The sequence below is a fragment of the Carassius gibelio genome, chromosome B15 (assembly GCF_023724105.1).
Source record: "Carassius gibelio isolate Cgi1373 ecotype wild population from Czech Republic chromosome B15, carGib1.2-hapl.c, whole genome shotgun sequence".
NCBI classification, from domain to species: Eukaryota; Metazoa; Chordata; class Actinopteri; order Cypriniformes; family Cyprinidae; genus Carassius; species Carassius gibelio.
In genome coordinates, this window is record NC_068410.1 from 15,656,346 (window position 1) to 15,677,056 (window position 20,711).

At 40.0% G+C, this 20,711-nt stretch overlaps 1 protein-coding gene across 20 annotated transcripts in view; it reads left to right on the forward strand.

Annotated features, from left to right (window-relative positions):
* Positions 1 to 778: 778 nt before the first annotated feature.
* Positions 779 to 20,711, forward strand: part of ncam1b (neural cell adhesion molecule 1b) — a 108,150-nt gene continuing 88,217 nt past the window's right edge. For 9 of the 20 annotated variants that reach the window (XM_052576024.1, XM_052576016.1, XM_052576010.1 and 6 more), the window contains exon 1: positions 780 to 1,093. In XM_052576024.1, coding sequence (XP_052431984.1) covers positions 1,042 to 1,093 — 52 coding nt within the window. In that variant the 5' untranslated portion in view covers positions 780 to 1,041. Of the gene's footprint in view, positions 1,094 to 20,711 lie in introns of all 20 variants that reach the window. The other 11 variants (XM_052576009.1, XM_052576011.1, XM_052576014.1 and 8 more) reach the window with 3 other exon arrangements.

Sequence of the window (20,711 nt, forward strand, 5' to 3'; positions counted from 1 at the left end):
CAGTTATGACAATAGTTTGAAATATTTTGTAGTCATTGGTTCTAAATTCCAGAGGGGCTAGGACCCCCAAACCTTAAATGGCCCATTTTACCTGATGGCCCATTTTACCTGATATCACCCTATATATATATATATATATATATATATATATATATATATATATATATATATATATATATATATATATATATATATATATATATATATATATATATATATATATATATATATATATATATATATATATATATATATATTCTCTCCTTCATGTTGATACAAAAATACTCATAATTTCATAATTCACTCGCATTGTATCCTTCTCCACACGATAACAGTGAATGGTGACCGAATGTAACATTCTGCGTAATATCTCCAGTTTTGTCGCGCAAAAAAATTAATATTTTTCAGATTCTGAACAACATGAGAGTGGAAAAATAGTGACAGAATGTTCACCCCAGAATTAACCATTCCTTTAAATATCCGCGTCTAATTAAACCTACCAAGTCTGAAAAGGAAAAAAATAAAATAATAATAATATATATATATATATATATATATATATATATATATATATATATATATATATATATATATATATATATATATATATATATATATATATATATATATATATATATGCTATGTCTTGATTTTCCTCTCCCATTCCTTACTTTGGGCAGTCCAGGTGTATGTGGTGGTCGTATTTAGTTTCCAGGCTGGGTTTAGTGTATTATTTGATCATATCGTTGTCTTTCCTCAGAGGCGCCGCTGATTGGGCGGATTAATTCGCGTGCATCTTGAAGCGGCGTGTGCACGCGCTCTTGCCTCTCACAGTCTCAGAGCGCGACATATGGACATGCGAATTTAAACCGCAACAATATCAATACTGTCCAACGATCAGGATCCTCGTCCATATTCGCATACCGTCCAGAAAACTTCGTGGGAACTTCACAGGCGTAATTTTACGGATTACGAATTCTTTATTTCAAGCACGGCAGACAAGAGTAAACAGTAAACGCACTGTTTCATAAAGGGATTGCAATGTTCCCGACCAAGGCGATTATCTTGGTGCTTCTTTTCTTTGGCTGCGCAGGTAAGATCGCGTGCAAGTGTTATGCTATAATCGCACACGAAATATAAACAGTTATAAAATGAAGAGCTAGGGTTTTGTGCATTTTTCTGATTTGCATGCTACTTTTATGGTCCGTGATGTAGTGTCGGTGGCAGGTGCATCTGGACCTGTTTGAATTCTGCTGTGCTCATTGACCAACACTGTTGCATACAGTTTGTGAGAGGCAATGTGGTGTTTACAATACTGCATGCCAGATAACGTGAGCATCCTTATAATTCAGTTTATAGGGACAGTTGTGAGCTAATTTGCTAGGCTAGATCCAGTGGGCTTTGACAACGGAACCTTGTCCTTTAACTAGACAGGATTATCTAAGCTAATAATATAAGCAGCCCTGTTTTTGTGCACCGAGTTAAAGCCTCTGTGAGATAGCAGAAGGATTCGAAAGAATCGCATTGATTTCCATTGATCCTCAGTAAATCCTTATGGGACAGTGGTGGGAAGAATTTCTTGGCAATCCACCTGCTGCACGAGTCGAGAAAGATCCAATCAGCGAGTTTTGGGCGGGAACTGTTTATGATGTAATTAACTTGTTTTGTGTATTACCTCATAGGCAACCCGGAATCCCAACTAGCCCGCAAAGTTGTTAAGAAGGGTGCTATCAAAGTCGTTTATTTAAATGTTTGGCTAATTTACACTGCTGTTGTATATAATCGATAAATGTATTTGTTTATACATGTTTGCACCTAACCATTTAATAAGTGCACTTGCCTAGAGTTTTTATACGTAATTTTTGTTTTATTGCATAGCTTTATGAATACACACAATCATTTAGATTATTAGTTCTTTATTAGTTCTTTGTACTTTGAACTTCTGAATGTTTGTTCAGTAGTTTGTATGTAACATGACACATTAACATTAATTTTAATTTCAGCTGCACACTGTAAAACGCTCTGCATAAAATGAGCAAACGCTTTGTTTTATTACAAAATCCCATGTAATAGCAATTCATTGAAAAAAGACTGGAAAGTTGATCTGAATATCTTGCGATTTAAGGGCACATGTGTTCCTGATCATGATGAATGATTGGATACGCTTAGTCTTAAATACTGCGTCCGTGCTGTTCTAGAGATTCTGTGGATTCAGAGTGCCTTAAGGGCTCACAGTTTTGCCATCAGACCTGGGACAGTCCCACACATTTACTTCCTGTGTGGCATGCATGTGCTCACAAGTGACCAAGACCACAAGTGTGGGTATTGGGACAGACCCTAATTTTCCATGGATTCCTATGGAATTTCCTGCGGGCTTTTAGCGTTTTGAATTTATGAGTGAAATAAAATCAGTGACTCACATTACTTAAAGAGGCTTCCTTATAGTGTTCTACCACATAAATTATGTTTTATTCCTCAAACATGAATTTTGAAGCCACTGTGTTGCTTCTACAAAAATAAGGTTCTGATTTGTCAATCATGTAAAATCATTCCTATTAGCTGTAGTCCTTGAGTAGCTACTTTTAACACGTTAGTTTTAACTGACATCTCAAAGTAATGTGAAACTTTTTTGTATATTTTTTTTTACACTCTCTTGGCTTTTAGGACAGCGGGCAATTTGTAGGCAAAGTTGAACCCTTGTCAATATTGTGGATAAGCATCCCTTACTCACAATGAAAATCAAGTAGCTTTATATTCAGTGCGCCAAATTCCCTTGTTCAGAGTTAACCGAACTTAATCACAATGCAAAATTTGCTTGTGGATATGTTTTGCTTCATGAATCCCTCAAGTACAATTGAGATGAATGCACTTTGCCCAAAGAATTTCAGCAAGCTGTGACGGATATTTAGTTCACCTAAAAATGAAAATTCTGTAATCAATTACTTGTGTTCATGTCATTCCAAACCCATAAAATGTTTGTTTGATATGCAGATGAAGATAGTTTAATGTAACCAGTAAGCATTTTGTCCCTTCATCAATACAGTTGCTTTACACAATGAACAAATGTAATTTAGGGTTTTATTGACCTCCTTGAGCTGCGAGATTAAACCTTGTTAGCTATCTCAAACCAAAACATTTACATGTGCCTTTATGTATACCGAAATAAACTTCAGAGTATGCACAGTTCACCAGTCACTGCATTCAGAACTGGAGAAAACCACTATACCACACCGCTATAATGCCACTGGAGTTACCGTGAATATAATTGGAATTTTTGTCTTGTTGATATAACTAAACGGAAAGATTACAAATGTGTTAGAATATGTCTTATGAATGTTTTAGCAGGTATTTAGTATATGTTCAGTCTCCTCCACTAACCAGTTTAAGAACACTGTGAATGTGTGCAATATTTTTTTTTTTAAAACCTGATTAAGAAGATTAGATATTCAAGCATTTACACGCTTTTTTTATTTTTCCCCTATTGATCTGATTGTTTCAGGTCTACATCAACCATTTCTATCTGATCTAAATATCATTCAGATCAAACTCAGTCGGATTGATTCAGGTGTTTACATGAAGGCTTTTCAATCCAATTCAGCCATCAATCTAATCACTAATGGATTGGATGGATGTTTAGGGTGATTGTGTCTCTTAAGAAGACTTGGATTGCTCGATTCATACAGATCTTTAATTTTAAATGCATGAAAGTTCTGGTTATGTGGACTTTTTTAGTAGATAGGCAAAGAGGATGAGATAATAAAAAAAATATGATTATTTGTGTTTTGTAGATGAACAAAGGTCTCGTGGGTTTGGAATAACATTAGGGTTAGCAAGTGACAACACAATTTTCATTTTGGGTATTTAAAAAGATTGATTATCTGTGTAATTTTTGTTAACTTGCACCGACTGTAAAAATTAAGAACTAAACGTTAATTTTCCAGAATTGCTTCTTCAAAACTCACTACCACAGTGCCAGGATGATGTGGGAGGTTGCCAGGGCTTGCTATGTGGTTCCCAAGGTATTCTGGGTGGTTGCTATGTAGCTGTTCAGTAGTTCAAGTCAAAACAAAAGCCCACTCCCATGTCTCAGGGATATTCTGCTCCCTGTAGGTTCCCCCACAAGTCTAGTGAGTCATTACTTAGCGTAAACTTTACATACATATAGGGCTGCAACAACTAATCAATAAAATCGATTATTATCAATAATGAAAATCATAGACAAAGATTCTCATTATCGATTAGTCAGGTCTGCCCACAGTGCACGTCCAACTGCAGCCGGTCGCATCAAATACAGCAATGAACAACGCATTTCTATGGACAAAATGCTTCTGCAAAGATTTGAGGAAACCGAATTAGCTCCTGCAGGAAAAGGATTTGATCCAAGCTGCCCAAAACATGAGAAATCTTTATTTTAAGTGTCATGCTGATGCATAGAGTAATGCGTAGTGGTTTGCCTGTCAGACTCTTTTACAGATACGTGTGCAAAAAACACTTTAATTAATGATCATCCTTATCTGTAAATGTCACAAATTCACGAAAGCCTTTTCATTTTTGCATTAAGGCCAGCCCTGACAGTATGTGTTAAGTCGAAATCTTTACTGAAAGAGTGCCGTGCGTTAAACAGACACAACACAGTAGAGAGGGAGACACTATTCAGTGCAAAAACATTCATTGTGCTGAAATATCGGTTGCACTTTATTTTACAGTACTATCATATATGTACTTATAGTGAACTTACAGTGTATTTATCTAAGAAAGTTCTGGTAATACAAGGTAACTACATGGGGTAGGGTTAGGTTTAAGGGTAGGTTCAGGGTTAGTACCTAGTTATTACATAGCTATTGTAATTACTGTAATAAGTACATAGTATGTACATGAGGAACAGGACTGTACAATAAAGTGCTACCGAAATATCTGTTGTTTAACATTTATAATAAGGTTTAAAAGTAGGGGTGTGACGGTTAGTATATAACCGTGAGACCGGCGGTTATAGTTGAACACCGTCATTAGAACTTTATAACCGCCAAAACCGTTTAAAACATTTTTTATCAAAAATTATTTTCATTTTTTAGATAGGATCATCAGATGCGCAATATATCGGGAGACATGGTTTTTACCACTTAATGAAGTTTTGTAAATCGTCAGACATGATATTTACCACTTCATTAAATTTTGCTTTGTAGAAAACCTTTCTTAAAAAACGAATTTCGTTTTGAACAAATTTTATCTTAATTTTAATAGATGTTTCATCAACCAATGCATTTTTTTTAATAAATAAAAAGCAAATATAGCAGACAATGATAACCGTGACATGGAAGCACCAGCGCGCCGCGTTCACTTGCACTGCACTGTGAACTAGAGCGCATCTCATTGTAAATGAAACTCAGCGCAGGCCTATGCCTCATACTCTATGTAACAGATATGCAGGTCAGCGATTCATGGGTTAAATTCTGTTTTATAAATTCAGACTGTTGGTACTAAATGCCAGCCTGGCTGGACTTAAACTATTTACGATGCCCATGCGAGCTTCAAAGAAGAAACGAAAACCCCCAACCCAAATTCTTCCAACACTGGAGACAAAGGAACTTTTCGTATAAGTTCCTTACTTTCATTTTATTATTAATATGTATTTTAATTATGTTTATGGATTGCATAAAATGGTTAATCCTTGTTATGTGAAGAGTATAAGTTGCAAGCTTATACTTTAGGAAATGTCTTTCCTCACTTTAACTTCCTCAAAGAGAGCCATGCTTCTGCAACCCCCACTTTTGCAGGTCGTAAAGTTTACGACCACACAGGACAGGAGAGAAGCCAAGTCACTGGCTTCTTTTGAACAATGCATTCTATGGAATGTATTCATTAACTTTCTGTTTTCATGTTTTATAAATGTATTACGTATTCCCTTTTGGTACATTTAGATGTTTCCCAACATCTGCAGTGTTATCATGTGTTAAACAAATCTTTAAATGTGTAATTCGATCTAAAAATTAGATCTTTGGTCATATATATATTATGTCTAGTCTTGTTCTAATCGTCATGCTTTGACAGACCCATTTATCTAGAGCAAAGTAATGAAAAATGTATTTAATCTGGAATAATGAACTTGCTTTAATATTCCTGATGAAATCGGACAGGCCCTAAATCATCAGGGGTTTGTCTCAACCGAGACAAAGGAACTTTCCCTCCGCTTCAGATCGCGGACATTCATTGGATGCTCCCTCGAAAATGGGCGTGAACTATTTCAAGCTATAAGAATTGACCAAACAAGGTCCACCTCCTCTTTTTGCTTCTTCCTCTTCCCCGTTCTCGGATACGCTGCTCTCCAACGTTGTTTCCGCGCGGCCATAGGCCGCGCTCACAGCGCGAACCCCCTCAGCACAGGGGCTGAGAGAAAAAGCCATTTTAATGGCTCCTTTGGAAGCTTTCGTTTCGTTCGTTTTCTTTTCTTTTCTTTACTAAGTTTATTAAACTATTCGCCTCTCCACGCAAGGAAGACGAATTCTGGAACAATGTTTGTTGAACCTTTCAAATACCGCGCGAGGACAGAACAAAGGACCACGTGCTCCACGCTCACGCCAAGCGCAGCGTGCACGCGCGTCACATGGCCTCCGTTTCATGGCACATGGCTGTTTCAACGGGAACAGTGCGTAAAGCTCACAAGCTCGACGCCGATCTCACGCCACTCACATGGGACACCTTTTGCAAGTATCACTTTCTCTATGGAGATTTAAATGCTGCTTTAAAGTGTTGTTATGATCTGATTTGTTGTTGGCTTCTAAAAGTTACTGACTATGATTTTCATACCTGAGCTCCTTATGTGATCCCATTCTATTTTCTCTCTCTCTCTCTCTCTCTCTCTCTCTCTCTCTCTCTCTCTTTTATTTGGATTCGTTATGTATTGTATAAAGCTTACTGTTTGTATTGTCGTACGCATATTTACTCTGTGTGATTTGTAGTTTGATGTATTACTAGTTTAATTATTAAAAAACCATATACTGACGATTGGCCTGGACTCCACCCCACTCACATTACGAGTCACTGAAATGTTTTGGTCTTTAGCTACAAGCTCTAAATTTAGAAACTAAATTTATCATAAGGATAGGATAATATTTTCATGGCCAGAGAATACTTTTCCTTGAATTATAAGGCGTGATAACTTTATTGAAAATTGATAAGTCTACAGTGGTGTGCAGGACATACCACGGTTTGATCTGCAGTAATTTATAGTAAGAGATATCACAATAATTGATATGAAGAATGTAATATTGACATATTAATGAGTAAATTACAGTGCCCTGTGATTAGTATTGGTATTGGCAATTGAGCTATTTTTCATAATCAATAAAATTAAATGTAACTGTCATCTGAGATATATATTAATCAAATTCTTGATTAATTATTCAAATTCCCTATATATCATTTGAGTTAATTACTATGTAAAACTCAATGTTGTTACATTTTGGTGGAGAATGCGGGCATTTCAAACTTCGTTTTGTGAGCAATCAATCTGTGTATATGGTTTTTAATAATTTCTGCACGTGCGCTATGAAATTATGTAACGTTACTGGTGAGATAAGTCGCAAGACGCGAACTCACTCAACTGACTGAGGCAAAAAGCTGGTCAGTAGCACCTAGGTATTCATAGAAACTTAACAGTATAGTCACTGTTATTTTTAATGAAAGTAAACTGCAGTATAATGTTAAAAGTATCCTGTTAAGAAAGACCAAAATCTTTTTACAGTGAGAACATTTTAATATGAATAATTAAAAGATGAAGAAATCTTTTATTAGTTGCAACATGTAAATCTGAACATGAGCGATGTTCCTCTGATTCAGTAAAAAGGCCTTGTTATTAAACATCGTTATTGAATTCGTGGTAAACCACAGTAATATTCAAAAATAAAACGATAAAAACTCCTGGTCTAAAATTGGCTTAGCTACCCGATTTTTAAACCTAAAACATTTAAGTCATAAGTGCTATTTTGATAAATGTTTATTGGAGTCAACAGTTGGAAAATTCCTGTTTTTATTACAGTTGTGTGTTGGAAGTGAACGGATCCTTCCTTCATCCTATGTGAATATATAGCACCTCAGAAATTAAAACTTTCTGTTTGTTACTTGTGATTTTTGATGCAGAAAATCAGCCTGACAAATGATCAGATAAATTCTAAGTCCTATTGAAATTGTAATTCCTCTATCTAAACACTAGAGGGAACGTGTGGGTTAGAAATTTCAGGGTACACCCTGCTTTCTGATTCCAGCTTGCATGAGTGCAAAGCTGCCAACCTGTGGCCATTTCAGATAATGCGCTCTGATTGCTAATTTATAATCCCCTGTGATGTATATTTGAATTGGATGTCTAAATTCTCGATAATTATTAGCATTTACAGCTTTGCTCGTGCGAATATTATTACAGGGAAACAAAAGAATGTTCCCTGCCTTTGACTGTTTACATTTACTTTGAGTTTAGTTCAAACATGATTTGAATTAAAATGTAATTGTTTAATAGTTGAAGTCTAGATGTTTCAGGTCAACCACTGATTGACCCACTTAGAAGGTAAGCCATCTAGTGGCAGTCTCCTGTTAAATCGACTAACAGACCTATGTCTTTTCCATTCTGTTTTGAATTGAATATCCACTTTTACCCTCTTTGATTAATCTCACACTGTTTGATTAATTTCATGATCATTAATGATAACTTACAAGCTATCAATGGTTATTATAGGATATTATTCAGATTTTCCTTTTAATTCTTACATGCTTATTTTAAATTTTGATTTAAACCAGTTTTGAATTTTTAATTTGAATTAAGTTTTCTGCTCAGCAGGTTAAAGACAGAGAAGCAGTACTTTCCCCCCCTTGTGGTGAAAACCAGCTACTCCTTCTCCCTTGTTTCATTACTGTCTTTTAATTTGATGTTTATTATTTTTCTTCTCTCTTTTGACTTAGGTTATTTTGATAATTACCATTATTATAATAATTCCTTTGTTTGTTTTATTTGGTCAAGCTGTTACCTCTCCTCTCTACATATATAGTTACTCAACTGATGTTAAACAAACCAAACCTTAATTAACTTTAAGTTTCCTTTGTTCATCCTTTGTGTATTTGATTGTAGAACTCCCTTGGTGATTGGACAGTCATCTCAGGTTTCCAGTGAGCAAGGCTGCCCGACCGGTGTTACCGATACTGGCTGCGAGTGAAACTCGGTCCCTCTTGTCTCAAGAGACATCAGCAATTTTGGCACTCCAAAGGTTGTGCTAAAAGTCACAAGCCGTGCTGTCCTGCGACACGCCAGAGTAACGGAGGACCGGGGACACTGCGGTTGTTTGGGGAGCACCGGGGAGGTTGACCAAGCCACTGGTTCCCACCTGAATGACTTCAATACAACCAGAGACAGTAACCTGGGAGCCACCAACGAAGTTAAATAGTAGAGCGACAACCAGCAGCCGGTGTCATCACACGACCCGCTAGGCTACTGCCTGTCAAATCTCCATTTCAGGTCCTTCGTTGACCCAAGTTAATTGGCTACTTAACTGTCTGACTGTTTGCATCAGTCAGCCCCAAAATTCTCATAAACGGCACAGCCCGTATGAATATAGCTCGTTAAACGTAGAACGAACTTGCATTGGTCTTTTTGTGTGTGTGTGCTGTGCTTCTCTCGCCGACAGAGAATCAGGATGTTCCAGGCATCCAGTCCAGCAGTCCACGGGGGCCACCTCTCGACATGGTTGAAAGCAGTGACGACCCCCTTCCTGCCCAAGGACGCCAGTAACCTGCAGCACCCAGAGCAACTAGACACCGAGCTAGATAAACTGATGGCACGCGATCCAAACCAAAGCGACTACTACAGAGAACTCGCCAGGATCTTCGGAAGCCCAGTTCCCATTCTCGTCGCCCAGGCACGGCTCAGTGAACGGAGCAACATCGCGGAGGAGGCCTGGAAGGACCAGGCCCCAACCCAGAGTCATCTTGATCAGCTTCTCCTCGAGACCCAGAACCAGCTCGAGAAAGAGGACGACACAGATCCAGAGCTACAGACAGGAGTTGAAAGACTTCACAATGCCCTGCAAGATCTTCGCCTCGACACAGATCAAAGAGAACAGCTGGAGAGAGAAGCCAGAAAAGAACTCAACAAAAAACTCCAGCAAGGCGACGCTCTCCTAAAAAGAGCAGAGACTGAACTGAAAGAAAAAGACTATAAAACCTGGGCCTGCAAAACACACTTGCAAGCGGCCCAAGCTAAATTCAACAAGCTTACTCTGCAGAGAGACGAGCTCCAAGATGAACTTTACACTGCTCACACAGAACTGAGACAATTTCACAGATTACAGAGTGGCTGGATCGGAGAAACGCACACCACAAAATTTCTCCCGGGCCGCCACTCCAACCCTTTCAGCCAAGAACCCAGAGCTGGAAAAGGGGGTGTAGTCTCCCGTCTAAGGAAATCACCAGCCAGCTTACAAGAACATCTGTCAATAACGGAGGGAAGAGAACCCTTCCAGAGAACGCATGTCACCAAACCCTGCACTGCTCACAGAGAACTTCACAAGCTAGCCAGAAGCATCTCTACATTCAATCCAGATCCTGCAGGAGGACATGACGTTCATGCTTCTTTACAAGCCATTGACTTTCATTTGCAAACTGTCGCTAACGTGACACATGTGAACACATTGTACCTGTTAAAAATCACGTCCAGCCGTGATGTGCATTGCTTTCTGGATCGTCAACCAGAGACTGTCAAAGCGTACTACCAGCAACTGCTACAGACTTTGATTCTTGAATTCTCTGATCCAAACTCAGATCATGGGCTCCTTATTGCTATGGACCTCAAACAGGGCCGATTTGAAAACCCACAGACTTTCTGTAGTCAGCTACGAAACACCTACTTCGGAGCATGCAACGAACCAGGTATGGAACAGGATTTCAACTTAAAAACTCTGTTCCTCCTAAACCTACATGCTAGTTGGAGTTTTCATCTCAGAGTCCCAGCGTGTCCCCGTAACAGGACTACACAAGAGTTACGGAACTTAGCCCACAAAGCTTGCACCAAGCAAAAGACGATTTGTGAAAAGACTGTGAAATACCCCAAAGTCTCTGTCTCTGAGCACTGCTTAGAGTTAACCCTAGATGGCGCCCTACAACACCACAGTCACAGACATTTTTACAGAGAGTCAATACCGTTCCAAGCCAGCAGAGGGCAACACGGTGCAGCCACGTCTGAGACAGCAGAGATCCTGAGGGTGCTGAAAGTGCTTCTTCACATGAAAACTCACAAGGAAGATGAGCCAAGCACCCAGAACACTGCCCGTCATCTACAGACCACAGAGCTAACTGTCACAGCACAAGGTGACAGCAACACCCAAGCTCCACAGTCAACACCTGCACACCCTGAACGAGACAGCACAGGTCCTCACGCCAGGTACCACAAACACAAGGTACCAGAAAATGCTGTTTCGACTACCTGCCTTCGCAGCGAGCTACACAAGACCACCAACCACCGATCGTCCCACCTGCCCTGATGCCAACATTCCTGGGCAGCCCTGTCAAAAAGGGGGTGGGTCGAAAAGGAGTCAACAGGGAAGACCTGATCGACACAGGATTAAACCTGACGGTGATCTCATCTTACCTTTTCAAAAGACTCCAATTTGAAGCTAAGAGACAAGATCGAACTCTTACACCTCAAACTTATGAACTGAATGTACAGGTGTACAGACAGGATGACATCCAGTTTGAACAGGTTGTTTCCATTCACCTGACATTCGTTCCGATGAGTCTAATACATCCCATGTATGTCCCACCAATGAACACTCATACATTGCTCATCGACATAGACCTGCTAGAACACTTTGACCCTTTTCTGAACTTCAAACAGCTAAAAGACTTTGCTCAAGTGCGAGAACCTCTTTCTCTCCAGCCACACAGGTTGCTAGAGCCAGACTGTCAGGTCGCAGAGGTCACGGGAACTCCCACAGAGCCAGACGGTCAGGTCACAGAGGTCACGGGAACCCCAGCAGCCAGCCATGAGTACAACGCCCTAACAACAGGCCCAAGTTCAAGCCTCTGTACCTTGGTCAACAAACAGGGTACGGTGGTACCAGCTTACACCAAAGGGGTCGCTGTTCGGCTCAACCTGCAAGGTGGTCAAACCTTACACCACACGCTGGGTTTCTTCCAATCCTCACCTTAATGTGTGGAACTCGGACTCACACTTGCAAACAAGCATGTCAAACACCAACACCTGTTCCAGCAATGTGATAACATCACAAAAACACACAATGTGATCGTGTACTGGAAGAAGGAAAAAGGACACTCAAAGTTACCAAGTCTAGACGAGGACTTTAAGGATCACACTGACACCCTTGCCAAAACTGGCACACTAAACAACATTCTGTGGTCACTCCCAACCCACCCACCCACATTCAAGGTTGAAGTGATTACACACAGCACAAGAACTTTACTAGCTAAACTGCCTACCTCAGAATCGCTTACGCAGGCTCCGTTGTCTACACAGACCAACATAGCGGACATGCGGGCTTCTGAAACCTTGATAATGACTTTGTTTTACCACCTCTCAGACCCCTCCATCCACCCTGGCAACCAGTCTACAGTCACTGACAACCAAAGCCCCAGACCACTGCATGATACACAAACCATGCTGCGTGCACAGAACAATATTGTGGGTTGTGCACCGTCTGACATCACAATGCCAGGGCGTGTAATGCCACGGAGCAAAAGGGGGATACTGCCAATATATTTCCATGACGCAGCATGTGCTGCACCACGCAGCACCAGAGCCACTGACACAACACTGAGGCAAGCGTCATGCCAGCAGCAAGATGTGGCAAAACATGGGCGAGGGCGAGCTAAACCCAGTCACCGCCCACGAAGCAAAGAGACTGTCCTGTCCAACCAAAGACAGGCCTTGTTTGTTTCTTTCTCCCCTTTCTCTCTCTCTCTCCCTATTATCTGTACCAGGATGATGCTGCGGTTTGCCGTGCCGTGCTGTCAGCCAAAGAGAGGACAGCTGCCACCGAGAAAACCGCTGAGACTCCTGACTACCGATGACAGGGCACACTACCCCAGCACTGTAACCGAATACAGCTGTACAAGGTTCCGATGGAGAGAGGACTCCCTCACTCACACTGAGGCCGATGTCAAACACCTGTTCAGCCAATATGAGAAAGTGACGGTTACACAAATGGAGTTAGGTGGACACCACCACCGCTCCAAACAGCTCCCGGGAGCTTTGCTTAGAGCCGCTGCTGCTGCCGCCAGAATGTTTAACATTGTTATGTCCAGTGTCAATGCAGCGAACCAGACTGTAAACTCCTTGAAACCACCGTTTACTGCCTTCCAGAAGGACTTTACCCAGACTCAGCTGTTAACAGCATTAACAACAGCCATGCTGTGGGAGGTTAGCTCCTCCAAAGACAGCCTAACCACGAGTAAAACCCCACCATACATGATACCCTTAAGCCTTGTGTTAACTGTGCTGTCTTACACCATCACCATGCCAGCTGACCTGCTACGAATGCACCTGGCCAACTCTCTGGATAGCGCCTTCCTACGGCACGCAAACCCCAAACAGAGAGAAGTGAACGTGCTCCTGAACCAACTCATCAGTGAGTCAAACCAAGTCTACAGACCTAAAGACATTGTCAGTGTCAGGATGTGGAAGAGCAACACCCACACCAAAACACACATTCCAAATGTGGTGGCCTACCACGACAGCAACACACAGCTGTACCTGGCCCCAAACATGCACATGTGTACTTTAACCAAAGACATTCATTATCTCTGCCTTAGCAAACCCTTCCTCAGACACAACTCTGAAGGAATCTGCGAGCTGCAACCCTGGGTCAGCGATACGCGCTGCCCTGCCGAAGCCAAGCCTCGTACACAAGTCACAGAAACGCAAGCAGAGATTGTGGGTAACAGATGGCTCGTCAACACTCCTGTGCGCTCAGCTATGCTGACCTACGACCAGCATGACACCGCCACCCGTGCCAACCTGCTGGACCAAGTACTGAAAGGTACCACCCAACACATTGACATTACTCCTGTCGATACAGCCCTCCAAGCACTGTCTCGACAGCCCATTCTGAACCAGTCATCTGCGGTCCTAGCCTGGACTGCTGCCGACACTGCACGGTGCATCTCCACCGTCATTGGTCCCGCCCTGACTCTTGGCGTGACCTTCATCCTATACAGGATACTCAACGAGATGCAAACCTCTACAGCCAAACTCACGACAACTGTGGCTGGAGGTCTCCGATGGAATCCCCGGAAAAGGGACGCAAAGTCAAAGACAATACCGAACCTCACCAAGCTGAATCCTCAGCTTCAGGAACCACCTGTCATCATGACCCACCTGCTGCATGACCATCACGATTCACCTGTCATCTGCCCATCCGGGATGATTGCCGTCCGATGATGTCCACACAGGGACTTCATCTGACGTAAAGGGGGAGATGTAACAGATATGCAGGTCAGCGATTCATGGGTTAAATTCTGTTTTATAAATTCAGACTGTTGGTACTAAATGCCAGCCTGGCTGGACTTAAACTATTTACGATGCCCATGCGAGCTTCAAAGAAGAAACGAAAACCCCCAACCCAAATTCTTCCAACACTGGAGACAAAGGAACTTTTCGTATAAGTTCCTTACTTTCATTTTATTATTAATATGTATTTTAATTATGTTTATGGATTGCATAAAATGGTTAATCCTTGTTATGTGAAGAGTATAAGTTGCAAGCTTATACTTTAGGAAATGTCTTTCCTCACTTTAACTTCCTCAAAGAGAGCCATGCTTCTGCAACCCCCACTTTTGCAGGTCGTAAAGTTTACGACCACACAGGACAGGAGAGAAGCCAAGTCACTGGCTTCTTTTGAACAATGCATTCTATGGAATGTATTCATTAACTTTCTGTTTTCATGTTTTATAAATGTATTACGTATTCCCTTTTGGTACATTTAGATGTTTCCCAACATCTGCAGTGTTATCATGTGTTAAACAAATCTTTAAATGTGTAATTCGATCTAAAAATTAGATCTTTGGTCATATATATATTATGTCTAGTCTTGTTCTAATCGTCATGCTTTGACAGACCCATTTATCTAGAGCAAAGTAATGAAAAATGTATTTAATCTGGAATAATGAACTTGCTTTAATATTCCTGATGAAATCGGACAGGCCCTAAATCATCAGGGGTTTGTCTCAACCGAGACAAAGGAACTTTCCCTCCGCTTCAGATCGCGGACATTCATTGGATGCTCCCTCGAAAATGGGCGTGAACTATTTCAAGCTATAAGAATTGACCAAACAAGGTCCACCTCCTCTTTTTGCTTCTTCCTCTTCCCCGTTCTCGGATACGCTGCTCTCCAACGTTGTTTCCGCGCGGCCATAGGCCGCGCTCACAGCGCGAACCCCCTCAGCACAGGGGCTGAGAGAAAAAGCCATTTTAATGGCTCCTTTGGAAGCTTTCGTTTCGTTCGTTTTCTTTTCTTTTCTTTACTAAGTTTATTAAACTATTCGCCTCTCCACGCAAGGAAGACGAATTCTGGAACAATGTTTGTTGAACCTTTCAAATACCGCGCGAGGACAGAACAAAGGACCACGTGCTCCACGCTCACGCCAAGCGCAGCGTGCACGCGCGTCACATGGCCTCCGTTTCATGGCACATGGCTGTTTCAACGGGAACAGTGCGTAAAGCTCACAAGCTCGACGCCGATCTCACGCCACTCACATGGGACACCTTTTGCAAGTATCACTTTCTCTATGGAGATTTAAATGCTGCTTTAAAGTGTTGTTATGATCTGATTTGTTGTTGGCTTCTAAAAGTTACTGACTATGATTTTCATACCTGAGCTCCTTATGTGATCCCATTCTATTTTCTCTCTCTCTCTCTCTCTCTCTCTCTCTCTCTCTCTCTCTCTCTCTCTCTCTCTCTTTTATTTGGATTCGTTATGTATTGTATAAAGCTTACTGTTTGTATTGTCGTACGCATATTTACTCTGTGTGATTTGTAGTTTGATGTATTACTAGTTTAATTATTAAAAAACCATATACTGACGATTGGCCTGGACTCCACCCCACTCACATTACGAGTCACTGAAATGTTTTGGTCTTTAGCTACAAGCTCTAAATTTAGAAACTAAATTTATCATAAGGATAGGATAATATTTTCATGGCCAGAGAATACTTTTCCTTGAATTATAAGGCGTGATAACTTTATTGAAAATTGATAAGTCTACAGTGGTGTGCAGGACATACCACGGTTTGATCTGCAGTAATTTATAGTAAGAGATATCACAATAATTGATATGAAGAATGTAATATTGACATATTAATGAGTAAATTACAGTGCCCTGTGATTAGTATTGGTATTGGCAATTGAGCTATTTTTCATAATCAATAAAATTAAATGTAACTGTCATCTGAGATATATATTAATCAAATTCTTGATTAATTATTCAAATTCCCTATATATCATTTGAGTTAATTACTATGTAAAACTCAATGTTGTTACATCTAGCATTAAATATTTTTGCTGCATCCTTTCCAGAACAGAAAATGGCTTTTTTTTAATTTATTTTTTTTTTGCGGCTTGCATCAGCAAAGCATAGACCGCAAAACAATCAGCGGATGGCGGGCGGGTGCGGCTTTGAAATTTGCTCAAAAAACTTTGGCGCGGATGATGAGTTTTGTGACAGATCTCCTTAATAAACGGAGGTCTGAAATCTCTGCCCCTTTACCGATCAGAGCGCGCGCTGAAACGGAGTTAACCCGCCATCTCCAAGATCAACCAATTGACTCTACGGCAGATCCACTAGCATGGTGGTGAGACAATATGAAACAAAATGAAACACGCTACCGGATGGAATTTACTGCTGATTTGAGAACCGGATTTACTGATGAGATGCGCATTAATTATCGTACAATATTTATTGTGCACCCGTACCAATAAGTCAAAAAGTGCCAAAAAACAATGCCAACACGTGAGCTGTTACCAAAGGCAAAGGAGGCCATTTTTATTATTATGTGAAATAAATACTTTTTGGTTGTTTTAGTTTGTTATTTGTCCTAAAATGTTAATTTTTTTAATAATTTTTTTTTGACAGATTTTGTCTTGTGTTTTCATAGCATTCAGTTGGCATGTTCGTTTTAAGGACATAGGGGAGAATGTGGAATAGTGTGTTTTTGTCAGTAAAATTAAATAAAGAAATTATGGGGTTTAATCAGATTAATTGAAAAAAATAATCGGCAACTTATTAATTATCAAAATAATCGTTAGTTGCAGCCCTACTTATATAAACGTTTGATTGTCAGTTATGAAATCAAAATGAGCAAAAAGAACAATGATGATTGTCTTAGCATCCCCCACTCTTATGTCATTGTTTTGATGATGAGAGGAAAACACAAGGCTGTGCTGCTGGAGATGCTCTGGGACCTCATCAGTGTCATCTTAGAGATAAGATGGGCGGAGCCCTGCGGTCACATGATGCACTTCTCCAGGCAGTGGACATGAGTCATCTTTGTGACTTAATCTGATATGCAGTTAAGCTCCCATTGGGCTTTTAATTAGCTGTGCTAGAGATAGCCTGGTCTAAGCAAGAGGAAAACAATAAATATGATGTAACCCACAGCACCGCCACTGATCCGGAAACACAACAGACTGGTCTCACATCCTTGCTCCGGAATTCGAGGAGATGAATTTGTGGCCAAAAAAAAATGGGATTTAACAGGACAGATGTTCCACTGACAGACCAATTTCCCTGGATCATTACTGCTGTACACCCACACAAACACACGCAGAGTGGTTGTCATGCACAAAGTGTGACTGGAATCTGTCTCATCGCTGATGAGATTGGTGCATCTGCATTTGGTTTTTCGTTGGAACTCTGTTATTTTGTGTTTGCATTTGCAGTAGGTTCAAAAAGTAAATGTACTGTTTGCACTTAGCCTCAACCCCTCTATAATCCAGTGTCAATGGCATATGTCCAAAATATGTCCATGTGATTTTTTTTTTTTTATATTCATGTTGGTTTTTTGATGGTTTTGAAAAACTATTTTTAAGAAATGTTTCAATGTGATAATGGCATGTGGTGTAACTAACTAACCTATTTTCTTACACCTTGAAAGCATGTGAGTGTACACGTTAATAATTATTTTTAAAAAGTTTTTAGATTTTTTTTTTTCTTAAGGTACAAATTTCTTAGAAAATATCATGAATTATTAATTTTAAAATAATATAACATTTCCAGGAAGTCGCACCACATGACTTCAGAGTTCTTGTTTTATAGGTTAAATTATGTGATATTCTAATACATTATTGAACCTGGCATGAGTTTGCAGGGGGTCCTCCTCTTGATGATATAATTCATTTATTCTTTTATGTGTTTTTTTTAAAAGCTTTTCACTTCATGTTGGACCACTTTTTTATGATAACGCATTATTTTTTTAGATTAATAAGTGGTGAATTTTTGCATAATTGTTTTTTTTTTTTTAATTTAGAGATGAAAATGCATGCTCAAAAGAGCTGTATTCACACCATCATAAGTATGATTGGCATTTTTTATTGGGGGGGGGGGGGCTTGCCTCTATATTGATATAATAATTATTTGGCAGGAGGCCATGTGCCAGAGTGAGGGGACGGAATCAGGAAAGGTCAGTGAGCCGGGTCTCGAACTAGTTTAATATAATACGTGTTTTACTTGCATTTGTCGTGCATGTGATTGGGCATATGACATTTTTTGCCACACCTCATGGCTTTGACTTAGCATTAAAATGTTTTTAAATATTAATTCACAGTTAAGCCATTTTGGTAAAAATGTATTGCAGTTTTTATGTATTTATGAATACTTGTTTTTGAAAAACTCCTATTTATAGATCCTGTTAAATCATAGTTTTTTTTTTTTTTTTTTTATCATGTTGTGATTTAAAACAACCTAAACATTTCTTCCCAGGGGTCATTTTTGGTGGGCTGTTTCTATTTCTAGGTTCAGCCAGTGTAGCGATAGCATATGTCACTAAGCTGGATAATCCAGAAAGGCCTTCAGGGGCGAAGGCACATTCAGCGTTTCGACACCATTTGGTGGTAAATTCATGTCTAGGGCCCAATATGTGCAACCGAATCATTGAAACCATAAAGCCGTCAGTCGTGATTGTTCGGTACAGCAGAGATCACATGCTTATTCTGTTGTCTGACATGTTGTGTCCCAGTAGACGCTTTTAAACCTCCATGATCGTTTCCCAGAAAGCTGCGGCAGATGTTTTTAAAGGACATGACGTATTAATATGTTCATGCTATATACTTTTCTATGAAAGAATGTCTCTCCAGTGTTTTTGGATGGCAGTAACATGGCCAACAGTAAAAGCCAATGTCTGGGAATGAGCCCTGAGTTTTGCAGGACGTCCTGTTTGACTAAATGGTTCCCTGGGATGTAGCTCTTCTGCTTGGCCTCATCTTTGATCATGAATATAGCTGGCAGATTTAGGCCTGCAGAATGCTGGAGGAACAGCAGCACGTTCATGCTTAATGAGACCAGCCCTTTAACTTAACACATAGCTTGCAATGAATGCTATTTATGACTTCTGTTTCTCAATGTGCTGTCATAACGCTATATGTTTCTAAAATAATGGGTGGCTTAAGTGCTGTGGATTGCTGTTTTTATTCGGAAAGACATTGTTGAAATGTGGTGTCTGTCAGTGCACTTTGTTAAAGACGTGGCCTAACATTGTTGGCCTGGAAACTGCCAAATAATTACCATCATGCTCTCAGCTTTACTGGTCTCTGAAATCCTTCAATTCTGTGGTGTTTAAGAGAGTGTTATGGATGGTCATCATCAGTCAGAATGTAATGCCCTGGAAAGCAATAGCAGGAAAATCAGATGGTTCTTAGGAAACAGAAAGATGCACTTCCATTTAAAAGAGTGGGGTCAGTAGGAGTTTTTGAAATAAGGTTACATTTATTTGATCAAAATACAGTAAAAACAGTAATATTGTGGTAGTATTACAATTTGGAATGTTTTTTTTTTTCATTACTTCAATATATTTTAATATGCAATTTATTGCTTGATGACAAAGTTGAATTTTCAGCAGCCATTACTCCAGTCTTCAGTGTCACATGATCCTTCAGAAATCATTCTAATGTGTGCATATCATTCTTTAAAGAAGTTATAGGGATCCCAAACTTTTAAACAGTTTGATTATTAATGAGCTGTTCAGTTATTATGCTTGGTACACTCTTTGGCCGAATCAGATTTTTTCATGGACAGTACTGTAGTTCCACATGATTGAAGCAAGTTATTTGGCCATGTCTAAGTTTAACACCGTTTGCTTTAGTTCATTCTTCATGAGTATATAATGTTAAGCACTGTCCACAATTAAATGATTAAATGTAGGGTAGGTGATTTCGGAGGGGCTAGCAATAACAAGTTAGCTTTGAAAGCGTAAGATCCCACCGTCCCTGCAAATCACTCTCCAAAGCAACGCCTCCTAATAAAAACACATGAACGTACACCGACAGACCAGAAGCTTACAGTGAAACGTTGAGAGATGGTGTTGGTGGAGGGTTGAATGCATTGCTGTCTGATTACCTCATGTCTCATTCATCATACATTATAGTACATTACGGTACAAAGCGCATAATATTTGAATAATAACGCCATACATTCTCACTCGGGTTGCGATGGACCGTGCTGATGAAG